The following is a 17476-nucleotide window of genomic DNA, read 5'->3' as shown; positions in this document are numbered from 1 at the left end:
GTCCAGAGCTTCAGATTTTCTTCTGAGGTCACTCTGAGATTTATTCTGCTATAAAATGGTCACCTGTTTTCTGTCTTCTGACAGTAGCTCAGGAACTTCCCTTTGTAGGGGCTCTGACTAGGTTCCGTGTTCCTACCATGTTTGAACTTCTGGACTCTCCTAAGTTTTCTCTGTATTTTGATGATGTAGTGTTTCAGTTAATCAGCGAGTCTGCCTGCAAGCCTTTTCATCCTGCCCTACTCTCTAACAAAGATGGAGTAGGGAACTGTATGTACTGTCCTATTTCCTTCTTGGGACTTGCTGGAAAAACCAATTAAAAACAACTTTAAAAAATTTTTTTAAATGTTTATTTATTTTTGAGAGAGAGAGAAAGTGCAAGCGGGGAAGGGGCAGAGATAAAGGGAGACTTCAGGCTCCCAGCTGTCAGCACAGAGTTCGACGCAGTGTTCAAACTCACAAACTGCGAGATCATGACCTGAGCCGCAGTCAGTCACTTAACAGACTGAGCCACCCAGGTGCCCCTTAATTTTTTTTTTTTTTTAATGTTTATTCATTTTTGAGAGAGAGACACACACACACAAAGTGTGAGCAGGGAGAGAGTAGAGAGGAGACACAGAATCCCAAGGAGACTCCAGGCACCGAGCTATCAGCACAGATCCTGATGCAAGACTGGAACTCATGAACCCTGAGATCATGACCTGAGCTGAAGTCAGACGCTTAACTGACTGAGCCATGCAGGTGCCCCATGGAAAAGACAATTTTTTTTATTTTTTAATTGTTAAAAATTAATGAGGAGAAACTCATGATTAACAGGCAAGTATAATAAGTGAGATGAAGTCTTAACAGTAGCATTCATGGGACATCATCCTGCATGGTCCTTATTGCCTGCCCTCTGTAAATACCAATGAATCCTCTGGCAGTCCTGGCTGGCTAGACGTAATCCCATTTTCCAAACCAGGACACGAGTCAGTGAGGTCTCACGGCCCTTCCCCAACTCATTGCTTATACAGCTCCTGGGGGCTCCTCTTGATCCTTTGAGTATATTCTTTTTTTTTTTTTTTTTTTTTTTTTAATTTTTTTTTTTTTCAACGTTTATTTTATTTTTGGGACAGAGAGAGACAGAGCATGAACGGGGGAGGGGCAGAGAGAGAGGGAGACACAGAATCGGAAACAGGCTCCAGGCTCTGAGCCATCAGCCCAGAGCCTGACGCGGGGCTCGAACTCACGGACCGCGAGATCGTGACCTGGCTGAAGTCGGACGCTCAACCGACTGCGCCACCCAGGCGCCCTGATCCTTTGAGTATATTCTTATTCCAGTGTTCAACCAGTCAAAGGAGCACTGAGCTGACTGAAAGGTGCCTGAGCTGACTGAAAATCCGACTGCATTCCAATGGCAGCTAGCCCTGGACCTATACCCTGTCTGGGCCTTTGCAGCCTACTGCCAGTAGAACTATTGGCTGGGTGTGGAGCAAGCTATTGGTGGTGTCGAGAAGTCATGGGGTGTGTCAGTTCCTTCCCTTCCCCTGGCAGGGCCTTGTCTGTTTTCTGGCACTATCATTTGAGGTGAGTCACGTGTGGAGAAGTCAGTGTTGGTTCATCTGTAAGTCAGGAGTTGCCCCCCCACCTCCACCTTTTGGGAGTAGGCCAGGAAGACCTCAGGATGCCAGGTTACCAGACACATATCCAAGGGTAGAAGGCATCGGCTAGGAATGCTGATATCCCTACATCATATTTATTTAATTTTTGAATAGGTGATAAGTTCATATGGTTCAGAAACCAAAAGAGTAGAAAGAGGCATACCGTGAGAACTCTTACTCCATCCTTGTCCCAGCCCATATAATCTCCCCATAGTTAACTCTTTTTATTATTAGTTCATTTGCCCAACTTTCTTACGTGGAGCATAGCACATTCTGTATATTTCTGCAGGGGTGGCAGGATTGGATAGAATGGTCACGAAAGAGGTGACAGTCGGGCTGAAATCTGAATGATAAGGGGATGTTCATGGTAGGATTTAGAGGAAGAGCATTTCGGGCAAAGAGAAGCTGCAAAACCGGAGATGCTGAGGCAGGAGTGAGCTGGGTATAGACAAAAACAGAAAGGAGGTCAGACTGGCCTGAACACAGCACTGGGAGCATGGTGTGTGGTGAAGAGAGGTCAGAGGCACAGGGCCAGATCAAGCAGAATTGTATAGGTCCTGAGTAGGAGTTTGGACTTATTTTAAGTACAAAGGGAAGCCATTGTAAACTTTTAAGCAGGAGTGATATGATCTAGTTTGCATTTTTAAGTGATCACTGTGGCTGACGAATGTAGAATGAATTATAAAGGGGTGAGGTAGAAGTAGGGAGACCAGTTAGAAGACATATTTAATAATATAGGCGAGAGATGATAGTTTGAACTGGGTTAGTGGCAGGACAGATGGGGAAAAATGGACAAATTTAGGATTGTTTTTTGGAGATAGGATCTGTAAAGATTTTGGAAAGAATCAAATATATCTTTGAGTGAAAAATAAAAATCTATTGACAGTTGCATTAGTGACATTGTGAATGACTCCTTCCGTTACGAAGCCTTTCTTTGTTTTGGTCTTTGGTGCCTGTGTGCACCTTGGAGGCAGAACCTGTCTTGTATTGTAAACACCTAGCAGAGTGTTTGGGAAATAGCACACCATTCGTTCATCAACAACTACTAAATCCTACTGTGTTTGTCCCATGCCAGAGGCCAGGGAATCCTCTCACTTTGAGGGATTAAACTTTAGAGGTTATCTGATTTATCAAAGAAGTAAGCTGAAATACGATCTTAATGAAATTGAAAAGAATGTGACTGTATGAGAAAATGGCTCTGTTTGGGAGGATAGGCCTCACCATTGGGATTCAAGGCAATGCCTCAGGTCAGCCCTCATAAAATAGGAACCTGGGCCCACACAGAGAGGACTCTTAACTTCTCACCAGGAGTTCAAGGTGCTTGTTTTGTTTTGCTTTCTTATATTGCATTTTTGCCAGTAAATCTCTTCCCTGTGTCCTCTCTACTCATCCTTCAAGACCCATGTCGAATTATGTCCTCCATAATAAATACGTGCCCTGATTGACCTAGCCTAGAAAGATCTCACCCTCCTTTGGATTTCTTTGGCAGTTATTGTGTATGCAATCCAGTTGGCAATTAATAATCGACTGCCTTGTGTCATCTCTCCTATTGTCCTGGAATGTTATTTATACCTCTTATTGTTACATAACTTTTTATTTGTTTATCTTATGTCACAATTCGTTTGGAATCTTGAGCACAGGAAACCTATCTGAAGCCTGTCCCTACACAATGTCCTGCCCATAGTGCATCTGTCCTTCCCTGTGACCCCCAGGGACCTCTGGCCCTGGAAGCTGCTCAGAGGCTTGAGTAGCTTTGCGGAGTTATCATATTCAGGCTCTTAGCTCCTGCTAATTCTCTTGTGCCCCTTTTGCCCTGCTCTCCCTTCTAGGCACCTCATTGTGAGCATGCTTTCTGCAATGCCTGCATCACCCAGTGGTTTTCTCAGCAGCAGACATGTCCGGTGGACCGTAGCGTTGTGACGGTCGCCCACCTGCGCCCAGTACCTCGGATCATGCGGAACATGTTGTCAAAGCTGCAGATTGCCTGCGACAACGCTGTATTTGGCTGTAGTGCTGTTGTCCGGCTTGACAACCTCATGTCTCACCTCAGCGACTGTGAGCACAACCCCAAACGGCCTGTGACCTGTGAACAGGGCTGCGGGTGAGATTACTTCCCTTCCCCTGCCCCATACAGATAAGGACCTTCCCATTTATAACTCCCCCTCTCCCCCCACCCCTTTTTCCCAGATCCCTTGCTCACCAGCTAAGGCAGTTTCCTGTGCACGTACACAAGGAGTGTCCTTGGCCTCCCTGGCTCTCTACCCCAAGATCTCACTTCGTGCTGCTTTTTTAACTAAGATCTTTTTGCTCTTGCTTTAATAAAAGAAACGAGGCAGCAGTTCCCAATCTGTGTGCTAACACTAAGGATTGATTTCCTTTATTCTTCCTTTTCAGCCCAGTACTACTTTCTCTTTGTCAGATTGACTGCTCTAATTTCTAGCCTTCTTATATTTCCTCTTGCCCTGTTCCTTTCTTTCTTTGGGATGTGAAATAGTTGATTACATGCTGATAGCCAGGGCTGTGAATCTAGGGCTTCTCAGAAGGAATGAGTGAGAAGGAAAGGAGAGCCATGTGGTAGATAAAACACTGTCTTAGAAAGGGAAAGAGGCCCAGAGAAAGTAGATAGCAAAAGGATGTGGGGGGAGCTGTGGAGAAGGAAGTGAAGGGAATAAATAAGAGGGGAGGCCTGAATGTTAGAAATCTGGGGTAGAAGAAAGCCCACTCAGCAGTTTTGTGCCTTTGCCCACATGTCCCATTGAGCGTTTCTGTTCTGTTTGTTTCCCACCCTGGGTGGCAGCCTGGAGATGCCCAAAGATGAGCTGCCAAACCACAACTGCATTAAGCACCTGCGCTCAGTGGTACAGCAGCAACAGACACGCATCGCAGAGCTGGAGAAGACCTCAGCAGAGCACAAACACCAGCTGGCAGAGCAGGTAAGGCCCAGAGAACATAGGGGAGAACCTGTCCTTAATATGCAGACATGTGTATATAACAGATGTGTGACTATGTATAACTGCATGCGTGTGTCTGTGTATATGTGCGGAGAGCCATGGGTGAGAAGCACCAGTGTGAGCATGCAGCTCGGTGCCTGTGCTTGTGTGCCTGGGTGAGTGGATACTCTGCCTCTGGCTTGGTAGGGAATCAGATTGGAGCTCGTCTCCCTTTCTTTCATCCCATCAATGTCATTCATTCACCTAACATTCATCAAATGCCTTCTCTAAGAAGGTACTCAGCTAAGCACTACGGATACAGCTGTGAATGAGATAGTCATATCCCTGTCTTCCTGAAGTGTATAGGTCTGGTTTTTCCTCAGATCTCTCAGTTGCCCTCATTCTCAGACTATCTTCTGTCTTTCATCTGTTGTCTGCCCTAACCATCATCCCTGGTTCTCCTTCCCTCCAACAGAAGCGAGATATCCAGCTGCTAAAGGCATACATGCGTGCAATTCGCAGTGTCAACCCCAACCTTCAGAACCTGGAGGAAACAATTGAATACAACGAGATCCTAGAGTGAGTGTCACTCAGGACATGGAGTCACTTGCTCCACATCCTGGCACCTAGCCCTGAAAGGAGGAAGTGCAAGGGATGGCAGAAGGGCGGGTAATAAAAGGGCTGGGCTGGGGCCACTGCTTTTCAGATGTTGGGATGAAGGATAGGGACCAAGGAGAAGAGGATAACTTCCAGCCCCACTATAGGATCTCCTATTCTATTGGGTGGATGGAAGGGAAAGCTTACCCAACTATTCAGTTCATTGAGACTTAGGTGAGTACCCACATGTACAGAGCCCTATATTAAAGGCTGTGGAGTGCTAGGAGGGCCAAAAAGAAATAGACATTGTCCCTGTTGTCAGGTAGCTTACAACCCAGAGAAGACAGTCAGTGCAAATCCAGGGGAAGGATCTAAAATGCAGCATAAACAAGCAAAGTCTAGAATCCCTTTCAGTGCTGGAGTCCCATGCAATTCATAGACTAAACTCTTAAGTGTGAATCAATATATAGAGAGTAAACAGTGCTGCATGGGACACAGTATAGAGGAATAATCACTTCATTCGGTAAACATTTGTTGAGCACTTAGTACGTGCTAGGCACTGTGTGTGTTTAGTATTGGGATTTTTAAGAAAAATGACAGAAACTCTGCACTTTTGAGTTTCATCTGGTGAGTGACATGTGGTGACTCACATGGGACCAACTAGGGAAGGATTTAGAGTTTCTGAACTAGTGATGGAAAAAGGAAGATGGGAGATTAGGGTTAAGCTGAGCACCGAGTGGGTGGTCATTCCTATTAGGAGAAAAAGCCAATGAAGAAAAGGGGGATGAGCTGGAATGACCACCTTCAACCCCCTCCACACAGGTGGGTGAACTCCCTGCAGCCAGCAAGAGTGACCCGCTGGGGAGGGATGATCTCGACCCCAGATGCTGTACTCCAGGCTGTAATCAAGCGCTCCCTGGTGGAGAGTGGCTGTCCTGCCTCTATCGTCAACGAGCTGATCGAAAATGCCCACGAGCGTAGCTGGCCCCAGGGTCTGGCCACACTAGAGACAAGACAGATGAACCGGCGCTACTATGAGAACTACGTGGCCAAGCGCATCCCTGGCAAGCAGGCTGTTGTCGTGATGGCCTGTGAGAACCAGCATATGGGTGATGACATGGTGCAGGAGCCGGGGCTTGTCATGATATTTGCGCATGGTGTGGAAGAGATATAGGAGATCTCGACGGGCTAGCAGGAAGAGATGGCAGTCAGAAAACCCATCGCTCCAGCAGCTGGTCCCTGAGTCCTCCCTACTACCCATAGTACTGTGGCTTACACACGGGCCACATGTTTCCCTGCTCTTCTGGCACTGAAGGGCCCCGGGGCACTTTGCTCAGCCTTTCAGGTGGGAAACACAGATTCCTTCCTTTTACGTAATTTCTTCCCCTAAGATGTCTGTAAATTTTCAGTCAGTTTGGAAAAGTCCTCACCTCTATATCTGTTTTCCTGCCTAGGGTCCCTGGTTCTAGATATTTTTAGAAAGCACAAAGAATTTTCTCTAGAGGATCAGGGTGGAGTGAGGAATATCTAATCGTTCCCCCTCCTCCAAAACCAGGGAATCAGAGCAGGCAGGCCTGTTGACACTAAACAGCACTTAGAGGGCAGCTCTGGGGAGCAGACATCCTGAAGAAATGGTAAGGGTGGAATCAAAACCCTAGAAATAAATAATGAGGCCAGTAACTGGCCCTTAGGGAAAGACTGGACCTCTGTGCCAAGCAATACTCTGTCCAGCCCACCTTACAGGTGCAGGCTCCTGCTGGTTCTGCAGGTGTGCAGGTTAGGATGCCGAAAATTTCCAGATGAGCTCTTCTCTCCTACATTTTCTCATAATTAGGGAATGACAGGGTTGGGAGTAGGGGATTAGTCTGTTGAGGTGGATGTGTTCAGCAAGAAGCAGCTCTCTGGCTTTTGCTGAAATCAGGTAGGCACTGCCTCTGGCATGGGCCGTAATAGTTCCATAGACCCCTCTCCAGCCCTGTGATTGTAACTAGTTATTTTGATAATTTCCTTTGGCCATTGTTTGTATTTCCTTCTCTCCCCCCCTCCTTTTTTTTTTTCTTAGAATGGCCTGGTTATGGCTACCCTACTTTTCCAGTCCAGCCACATTGTTGGCAATCTAATTTATTTACTTTTTTTTTTTTTTTTTTAAGAAAGGAAAAAGAAAAAAAAATTAACAAAGCTTAAAACTTTCTTTTGATATTCCTATTGTGGGGGTTCTGGATAGGGTGGGATGGGACAGGGATGGGATCTGTTTTATATTTTTCCTTTTCAGCACAATCTTTGGCTTTAATATAAGAAGGGCCCAAGGGAGTCCTTGGCTGAACTTATGTCTGCCCCAACCCTCCATAACCCCATCTGAGATGAGATGCTTCTTTTGTTATTCCAGTGATGGATGTGACAGTCCAACATCAATGCCTGTGCCCTCTGAACTTTGCTCCAGTCCTTCCAGGGGTCTCCTTGTAAAACTCTGTATTAATTTTGAAGACATTGCCATCCCCCCAACCCCCAGTTTCCTTGGAGATACATAGTTGGATTCTAAGCTTCACCAGGCAAGATGGGAGAGACATGATATCTCTGTGTCTCTGAGTACAGGCTGTGCTTTGTCTTACCCATGCCCTCTGAGAACTTCAGCTCCATTTTAGGCTACCCGGGCATTCCTTGATCCCTAGCTAGGGTGGCTAGTAGAGCTAGAGAAGGGGAGGGATAGAGGGTGTGATTATTCTAATATACCAGTGGGAGTGGGGTTGAAGACATATGGCCATATAACAGTTTCTTCTCTCTTTGGAGTTTTATTCCAGGCCAGCTTGCCTGCTATAGGTCTGGGGAGTTGGGTCATGGCTCCACTGGGAATGGGGTGGAGGGATACAGCTTGAAGGGAGTAGGGAACAGTCCTGTGTTCCAGCTCCAGGACATTGTGCTCAGGAATTTGAAAACGCTGCTATACTTAGTCTGGTTACTACATTTCTTCCACTCCCCTCTGACCCTGCCTGCCTTACTGAGGCCCATACTCTCCTGTCATCACCTTCAGACAGAGCCAGGAAGCTCAGTTAAGGCTTCCCTCCCCTTTGCACTAGTGTCTCTGCGGGTTGCTGGTTGTGTTATATGTGCTGTTCCATGGTGTTGACTGCACTAATAATAAACCTTTTACTCAACTCTCAATTCTTAATTCAACATCACTCCCCTTCTTGTGATGCTTTCTCCTCTGCTTTGCCCTTTCTCTCACCTTGATTCCCCTTATTTCTTGCTTTATAACCTACGTTTGTCGTAGAACTAACCTCTGTTTTAGGAGGATGTCTGTCTGGGAGTGTGCACTTCACTTTGCTCTGTGTGCTCTCCTCCCACTTTCCCTCCTGTCTCCTGTTCTGTAGAAGCCAACATGTTCTCTCCAGTGACCTGAACTGTGTTTTTTTTTTTCCAGGGTTTGCCTTTGCCCAAATTCCATGTCTTCCCTAAGTGTTCCTGGGGTTTTAGGACAATTTCAACAGAAGAGATGCATGTACCTTTCTCCATTGTCCCACAAGCACCTTTGCTTTGGAATCTGGGATTCCATCGCAGTCAGGGATGCCTCCACTACCCAGTGTCTCCTAGCCAGGGAAGTAAATGTGAGGAAAGGAACCTGGAATGATGGAACCTGGTGTGGTTGTCAAATCTTGATAAACCCTTTCACAGGCATCTGCTGCCACCTTCTCCCTGCCATGAGAAAAAGAAAATCTTTTTCCCCCAGTAGTATATTTGCAATTTGTTGAGCATTTATGATGCACTTCCTGTAAATCCATTAATACCCTCGATACTCTGGTGTGGTTAAAAAACAAAAGGGCATAAGGACATTCCTGTGCTCTGAATCTGCTACACTTTCATGTGCACAAGGTCTGATTATAAAACACTGGTGAACACATACATACATACACTATATATATATATATATATATATATATATATATATATATCGTGTCTAGTGATACCAGGAGTGCTTTATTTTTCCCCTGAAGCTTATTCAAAATTAACTTTCAGAACCTGTTGCTCATTCTTGTGAATGTCACAAATGGTGCCAAATCAATCTTTTAGGGTATTTTGGTTTTTGGAAACAATATTCATTGAATATTCTGCAAGGAACTCAGGTGGGGATGGGTGTCATGTAGCACAATGGCACCTACTTTCAAAGGATGTATTCCATAATGGAGATAAGTATATAGGAATAATAAATGTGGTAAGTAGAGCTACAAGCAATATGTGAGCAGAGGGAAGATAAAGGCACAGATTCTGATGGGCACCAGGAAATACTTGTTTAGGAGAAGTGGTATTTATTCTAGATCAGAGGTTGGCAAACTAAAGATTGCATCCCGCTGCCTGATTCTGTAAAAATGTTTTACTGGAACCCAGCTGTGCCCATTTGTTTATGTATTGTCTGTGGCTGCTTTTAGATTATAACAGCAGAACTGAGTAGTTGCCACAACACTATGACCCACAAAACCTAAAATATTTGCTACTTGGCCCTGTAGAAAGTTTGTCAGCCCATTGTAGACTTTTAAAGTCAGGAGAACGGGTGGGGAAATACAGAGGGTTGGTTTTGATTCTTTACTTCAGTGTGTTAATTTGAAGAATCGGAACATTTTCCTACATTGCCAACATAACATGCTTAAAATTAACAATCTATATTCACACTTCCCTAACTGGTTTAAGAAAGTACTTTTAGAGCTAATTTTTGTCCAGCCCTGGATCCAATCCAGGAACCATGTATTAACTATCTTTTGCACTCCTGCAACAATCTTTTTTGTAACACTGATTTGTTGAAGAGATTGGGCCAGTTGTCCTGGAGAGTGGTCTTTTTGGATTTGATTGATTGCTTCTGCGCGGTGCCCTTTAACTTCCTCTACCCTATTTTTGCTAAACAGAATTTGATCCAGAGCCTGAGAGATTCAAGTTAAGCAGTTCTGAGGATAGAAGACATCACAGGAGAGCTGTTCTATGTTGTGTAACATCAGGTGATAGGCCCAATTGTCCCACCATTAGTCTGATCTCTTCATGGTATACTTATATGGTTGAGAGGTTTTTTAAAAGCTGCTCAGGTGCCCTGAGAAGGGGGCAGCTGGCAGTGCAGTTCAGGTGGGTTGCTGCCATACAGCAATAGGGGCCCCATATTGTCAAATCTTATTGCTTCTCAAGAACCATTGGACATCCTAATGTTTATTCTAAATGCCACAAGTTTTCAACGTTGGCTTAATTAAAAAAATTTTTGTGGGCCAAAAAAAAACAGGGTCCACCAGTTTGCAACCTCTGCTTTTAGGTTGAGACCATGGTGTGAATAAAAACAAGTTATGGTGAAGGATATATTAAAGAAGGAAGACACCAGTGCAATCTGGAGCATAGAGTTTGTTGAAGGAAATGGTGGAAGATAAGACTAGAAATAATTTGGGGCCAATTCTTGGGGGGCTTTGAATACATGGCAGGGAATTTGGTCTTTAATTTTTCAGGTAAGTTTTTGACAAGGAGTAACCTCCAACTCATGATTCTGGTGGCAATGGAAAGACAGTGAAAAATTGGTGACAATACCAAATAAGCTTTGCAGTAAATCATGCAATAGGATGAGAGCTTGAAAGAGCAGGAAAGAGGACAAGAGACAGTGAATAAAGTTGACAGGCCTTAGTAACTGACTAGATTCACTCAGCCAATACTTAGGGCATACCTGTCATGTGCCACACGTGACATGTATTTGAGATGCACAAATAATTGAGAAAAAAGTCACCTTTAGTAGGTGACAGACACTTGAACAAAGGAAATGTAAAATAATATATTGCTAATAAGGACTAAGTACAACGGAATGATAGGAGGAAAGGGTTCAACTACCTACTACCAACTGTGAGATGCTTCTCAGAAGAATCACTTAGGGATGGGGATGCCTAGGTAGCTGAATCGGTTGAGTGTCTAACTCTTGACTTTTGGCCCAGGTCATGATCTCATGGTCATGAGGTCAAGCGCTGTGTCCAGCTCTGTCCTGGGCATGGAGCCTGCTTAAGATTCTCTAGGGGTGCCTGGGTGGCTCAGTCAGTTAAGTGTCTGAATCTTGATTTCGGCTCAGGTCATGATCTCATGGTTCATGAGTTCAAGCCCAGCGTTGGACCCAGCATAGAGCCTGCTTGGGATTCTCTCTCTCTTCCCCTCCCTCCTCTCTCTCAAATATAAATAAACATTAAAAAAAAAAAAAGTTCTCTCTCTGCCTCTCCCCTGCTTACTCTTTCTCAAACATTTTAAAAAGTGACCTTTAAAAAAAATCCTTTAAAAGAAGAATCACTGGAACGGAGTTCTGAACAAGATCAGATACTGGCAGTGAGGAAAGAAGGTTGTTCATTTATCGTCATTTGGGCACTATTGTAAGTATCAAACATCTCATCATCCCAACGGTTTTTATCAAAAGGTGCCTATTGCCATCTCCATTTTCTATGTGGGAAATAGCCAACAAAATTCGCATAGCTAATGATTAGAACTGGGATTTGAACCAAGAAAGTCATTTCAGAGCTTGAGTTCCTAACCAGTGCACATAACCAGGGTCACGTAACCAAAGATGAGTCACAGATAAAAGACAGATTTCTCCTGTGAGAATGAAAGATAGGGTCATTATTAACCTGAATAGGCAGGAGGAGAGGATGAGCAGGTTTCAACGGTGAAGTAATGAGCTCAGGTGGGGAACATTGGGTTGAAAATACTATCACATAAAGGTATTTAGCCAGTAAATGGAAACGTGGATCTGGGGCTTAAAAGCATGTGGATTTGGGAGTTATCTGCCCAAAGGTGGTCAAGAAATTGTAGGAATGAATGCCAACACCAAAAGGACAGGACGAAGGCTAAGAATGGGACTGGGGGTGGGTGGATTCCAGAAGTAATCTGGAATAAATTCTGGAAAATAGATGCATGATAAAGTTGGCTACTGCTGCAGCTTAAAAAAAGATTTAGAATGATTTTTTTGTATGATAATAGGATTATAGTGTGTGTGCGCGTCTTGAGTACAGTTGACAAGTAATGAATCATTTAAATGTGGCTCATAAACTAGCTGTGGAGTAGTTCCAGAACTGTTTTGTGCAACGATGGCACTGCATAGTCACATAAAAGCAATTTTGGATAAGGTCTCCTAATTTGTCACTGAAAAGTTTAGTAGGGGAAGGCATTAGCTACTCAGTTATAAGAGAACTTCATGAGAGAAGGTATTAAGTTGTCAGTGGAGATGCTCAGCCTGATTAAATGGGGGTATCTCGCTGGGAAGAATTAAGGATTTTTAAAAAATGGTTGAATTTAGGCAGGGTGTGTTGATCACAGAAGCATGTTTCTCTTTTTGTTTTAAAATACCTTTTTTTAAATGTTTATTTTTGACAGACAGAGCACGAGTGGGGGAGGGGCAGAGAGAGAGGGAGACAATCCGAAGCAGGCTCCAGGCTCTGAGCTGTCAGCACAGAGCCCGGTGCGGGGCTGGAACTCAAGGACCGTGAGATCATGACCTGAGAAGTTGGATGCTTAACCGACAGTCACCCAGGTTCCCCTAAAGTATTCTTTTTTAATGTTTATTTTATTTTTGAGGAAGAGCAAGGGAGGGGCAGAGAGGGGGACAGAGGATCTGAGGCGGGCTCCATGCTGACAGCAGAGAGCCCAACACAAGGGCTCCAACCCATGAACTATGAGATTATGTCCTGAGCCAAATTTGGAAGCTTAACCGACTAAACCATCCAGGTGCCCCTAAATAAACATTAAAAAAAAAAAAATGTATCTCACGATATTTAAATGTGGTTACTGCAGAAAAAAGTATTTACTCTCTTGAACAACACTGCTGATTTATAAAACCTAATATCTTAATTTTTCCAATAAAACTCTTCCCTACCATTTTCTTTGTAAAAACAGTAATTTTAAAATTCAATGTATAACACTTCCATTCTATACATGTGGGCCGATATTAATCCTTCCCCTTCTACAAATACTTTTTTTCCCCCCACAAATACTAAGTTTTTGTTTCAGGTTCCCCAATGAGCAGAATAAGAAGGGCAAGATGAGATGGAACAAAAGAAAGCTTAAGAGTTGTCTGGTTAGCCTCCAGATCAAAATATAACCAAAAGTGACATTAAAACAACCCCTTCAGGAGCCCTCAGATTTCCAAATAGCTCTGAGGCTCAGAGTCTTTGATTTGCCTGGAACACTGTAATGTTCTGTAGATCATCCAGATCAACTACCATCATGAAACCAAAGTCATGAACAAGATTCTATATACCCTCTGCTTGATTGTCTGTAAGAAAGTCGACCATCATCTGAGTCCCATGGTAGACACCTTCTATTACTAGATATTGAGTCAAAATCTACCTTCCTGATGCTTCAGCCTATTGAAACCCAATAGTATCTTCTGTTATTCTGTTTCTGTGTGACAACCTTCCAATTAGATGAAAAGTTGGCTGTCATGTCCTTCCTAAGGCTTCTTCATGCTAAACACCCACAGTTCTTTCAGTATCATTTCAAGTTCCTTCTCAATTCTGGCAATTGACCAATGGAAACACTGAGAACCCTCAGGGCAAAATCAATGTGACTCTTATAGTGGTGAAACTGGGGCACCTGGAAGACCACTGTAACAAATTAGATGATGTGATGGAAGAAGAAATGATTGATGAATCATGGGCATGGGAGAAAAGAAAATGTCAGATTCTTAAGATTGGAAACTAGATGGAATTGAGAGAATAGTATTAACAGAAATGGGAAACGTCAAGAATGTCATCTTGGGAAAGGAGCAGTTTGTGTTTTGGGTGACATTAGGTCAACTATGAAGTCATAGGTAGCTGAAGGTACAGGACCACAGTTTGGCTTGGGATTTTTGTCTTGGAGTAGGAAAAAGAATGGAGCTTTTGGCAGAATTCCACAGAAGGAGGGAGAAAACAAATGAGATGGAGAAACAACGTTCTAAGAGAAGAGAGTACAGTGTCTCTGAAGTCCAATAAGAAGTCAATAGTTTCGGGGGCACCTGGGTTGGCTCAGTCAGTTAAGATATGATTTTGGCTCAGGTCATAATATGGTTCGTGAGTTTGAGCCCCGTGTCGAGCTCTGTGCTGACAGCTCAGAGCCTGAAGCCTGTTTCAGATTGTGTCTCTCTCTCTGCTCCTCCCCTGTTCGCACTCTGTCTCTCTCTCAAAAATAAACATTTTTAAAAGTTTAAAAAAAAAATGGAAGGAAAATAAAAAGAAAGAAAGGGAGGAAGAAAGAAGAAAGAGAAAGAAAGAGAGAAAGAAAGAAAGAATAGAAAGAAAGAGAAAGAAAGAAATGATTTCAGGGCTCCTGGGTGGCTCAGTCGGTTGAGCATCCGAATTCAGCTCAGGTCATGATCTCTTGGTTCGTGAATTCAAGCCCCACATCTGGCTCGCTGCTGTCAGCACAGAGCCTGCTTCAGATTCTCTGTCCCCCTCTCTCCCCTGCCCCCCCCCCCACTCTCTCAAAAATAAACATTAAGAAACTGAAGGTTTCAGGGGCACCTGGGTGGCTCAGTTGGTTGAGGATCCAACTTCAGCTCAGATCATGATCTCACAGTCTGTGGGTTCAGGCTCCACGTCAGGCTCTGTGCTGACAGCTCAGCGCCTGGAGCCTGCCTCCTTCGGATTCTGTGTCTCCCTCTCTCTCTACCCCTCCCCTGCTCATGCTGTCTCTCTCAAAAATAAATATTTTTTAAAAATTAAAAAAAAGAGGGGCGCCTGGGTGGCGCAGTCGGTTAAGCGTCCGACTTCAGCCAGGTCACGATCTCGCGGTCTGTGAGTTCGAGCCCCGCGTCAGGCTCTGGGCTGATGGCTCGGAGCCTGGAGCCTGTTTCCGATTCTGTGTCTTCCTCTCTCTCTGCCCCTCCCCCATTCATGCTCTGTCTCTCTCTGTCCCAAAAATAAATAAACGTTGAAAAAAAAAAAAATAAAAAAAAAAACAAAAAAACAACAGCTTCTCATTAAAAAAAAAAAAAAAAATTAAAAAAAAGAATCCAACTTTAGCTCAGGTCATGATCTCAGTTTATGAGTTCGAGCCCAGCGTTGGGCTCTGCACTGACAGCCCAGAGCCTGGAGCCTGCTTCAGACTCTGTGTCTCCCTCTCTCTCTGCCCCTCCCCCTTTCACACTCTCTCTGTCTTTCTCAAAAATAAACATTAAAAAAAAAAGAAATCGAAGTTTTCAAAGTTAGCAAAGGTTTTCACAACAGAGTATTAAGATAGTAAGAAGCTAGAGGCAGAGAGTATACATTTTATTCAAAAAACAGAAGTAGAGATGCCTGGCTGGCTCAGTTGGTGGAGCATGCAACCCTTGATCTTGGGGTTGTGAGTTCAAGCCCCATGATAGGTGTAGAGATGGGTGGAGGTGTAGAGATGGGTGGCTTAGTTGGTTAAGCATCTGACTTCAGCTCAGGTCATGATCTCACCATTCATGGGTTCGGGACCTGCATCAGGCTCTGTGCTGACAGCTCAGAGCCTGGAGACTGCTTAGGATTCTTTGTCTCCCTCTCTGTCTGCCCCTCCCCCCACACACACTCTGAGTCTCTCTCAAAGGATAAATAAGCATTATAAAATTTTTATTTTATTTAAAACACTTTTGGGGCGCCTGGGTGGCTCAGTCGGTTAAGTGGCCGACTTCAGCTCAGGTCATGATCTCACAGTCTGTGAGTTCGAGCCCCGCGTCGGGCTCTGTGCTGACAGCTCAGAGCCTGGAGCCTGTTTCAGATTCTGTGTCTCCCTCTCTCAGACCCTCCCCCGTTCATGCTCTGTCTCTCTCGTCTCAAAAATAAATAAACATTAAAAAAAATTAAAAAAAAATAAAACACTTTTTTGTGTTTATTTTTGAGAGAGAGGCTCTCAGAGACAGAGTGTGAGTGGGGGAGGGGCAGAGAGAGAGGGAGACACAGAATTTGAAGCAGGCTCCACACTCTGAGCTATCAGCACAAAGCTAGACTCAGGTCTTGAACTCATGAATCGTGAGATCATGACCTAAGTGGAAGTCCAACGCTTAACCAATTGAGCCACCCAGGTGCCCCATTAAAAATTTTTAAATAAGGGGCACCTGGGTGGCTCAGTCGGTTAGGCATTGGGCTTCGGCTCAGGTCATGATCTGGTGGTCATTGAGTTTGAGCCCCGCATTGGGCTCTGTGCTGCCAGCTCATAGCCTGGAACCTGCTTCAGATTCTGTGTCTCCCTCTCTCTCTGCTCCTCCCCCGCTCGCTCTCTGTCTCTCAAAAATGAATAAACGTTAACATTTTTTTTTAATTTTTAAATAAAATAATCTAAAGAAAAAATAGAAGGAAGTAGAAAACAACATGATGATTTGGAACTGTCAAATAAAGGTGTAGTTTTGTTCTGATTTAATGGATTGATCCTGTGCAATTTGAATGTGTTATGGAAGGATGTTTATGTAAGTTTCCTTAGGACTTTGAAATGAGTGGGCTTTACAAGCCTATGTGGAGAAGGTAACTTTAGGGCAAATGAGCAAAGTCAAATACCGAGCCAGAAACTAAAGAATGCCTGGGGGGACCTGATCATATAAGTCAAGGAAAGGTATAAGGATAGAGGATTTGTTGGGATAAAAGGGGTAAAGTGAAGGAATTGAGGAGTTCAGGTGGGCTGTGGGGATGGTAGAAATTTATCTATTGTACATGAAGGTTTGAAACCTTGGCCTCTCACCTATGACAGTTACAGGGAAAATATTTGAGAGCGAAAGGTATGATCTCCAAACACCAAACAACCTCTGCTAGCTTTTCCGTCCAGATCCTCCATTTTGTAAGCCATGGTGCCTTCTTCCCTTCACAATATAGTTGTTGGTTGCCCTCTGCTGGTCAATTTTGGTCTTGCCTCTCCAGACATTTAAATCTGAGAGCATGCGCAAAATGGCATTTGGTAGGAAGCTTGAGACTGAGCCTGTTAGTTTATTAATTCATTCACTACATATTTGCTCACATCTGTGTATAAAAACCTAGTAAAGGAAATACAAAAAAACCAAAATACACAGTCCAAACTCTCAAGAAGCTTACAGTCCAATCTGAATGAAGATTAAAACATGTATACGTAACTACTGTAAAAACACATAGAGGGGCACCTGGGTAGCTCAGTCAGTTGAGTATCCAGCTCTTGATCTTGGCTCACTCAGCTCAGGTCATGATCTTATGGTTGGTAGGATCTAGCCCTGCATTGGGCTCTGTGCTGACAATGCGGAGCCTACTTGGGATTCTCCCTCTCTGCCCCTTCCCCACTCACTCTCTCTCTCTCTCTCTCTCTCAAAATAGACATTAAACACAGACACACAGACACAGACATAGACACACACACACACAC

General features: G+C 44.1%; 1 protein-coding gene across 5 annotated transcripts in view; it reads left to right on the top strand.

Annotated features, from left to right (window-relative positions):
• RNF41 (ring finger protein 41) overlaps positions 1–8323 on the top strand; it is a 29774-nt gene extending 21451 nt beyond the window's left edge. For all 5 annotated transcript variants that reach the window (XM_043564436.1, XM_043564433.1, XM_043564435.1 and 2 more), the window contains 4 exons: positions 3467–3738; positions 4435–4570; positions 5043–5146; positions 5987–8323. In XM_043564436.1, the coding sequence (XP_043420371.1) occupies positions 3467–3738; positions 4435–4570; positions 5043–5146; positions 5987–6338 (864 nt within the window). In that variant the 3' untranslated portion in view covers positions 6339–8323. The remainder of the gene's footprint in view (positions 1–3466; positions 3739–4434; positions 4571–5042; positions 5147–5986) is intronic.
• The last annotated feature ends 9153 nt before the right edge of the window (positions 8324–17476 follow it).

Source organism: Prionailurus bengalensis, chromosome B4, assembly GCF_016509475.1.
Source record: "Prionailurus bengalensis isolate Pbe53 chromosome B4, Fcat_Pben_1.1_paternal_pri, whole genome shotgun sequence".
Taxonomy (NCBI): domain Eukaryota; kingdom Metazoa; phylum Chordata; class Mammalia; order Carnivora; family Felidae; genus Prionailurus; species Prionailurus bengalensis.
The sequence above is the reverse complement of the archived record's forward strand: the minus strand, read 5'-3'. Positions and strand labels throughout refer to the sequence as shown.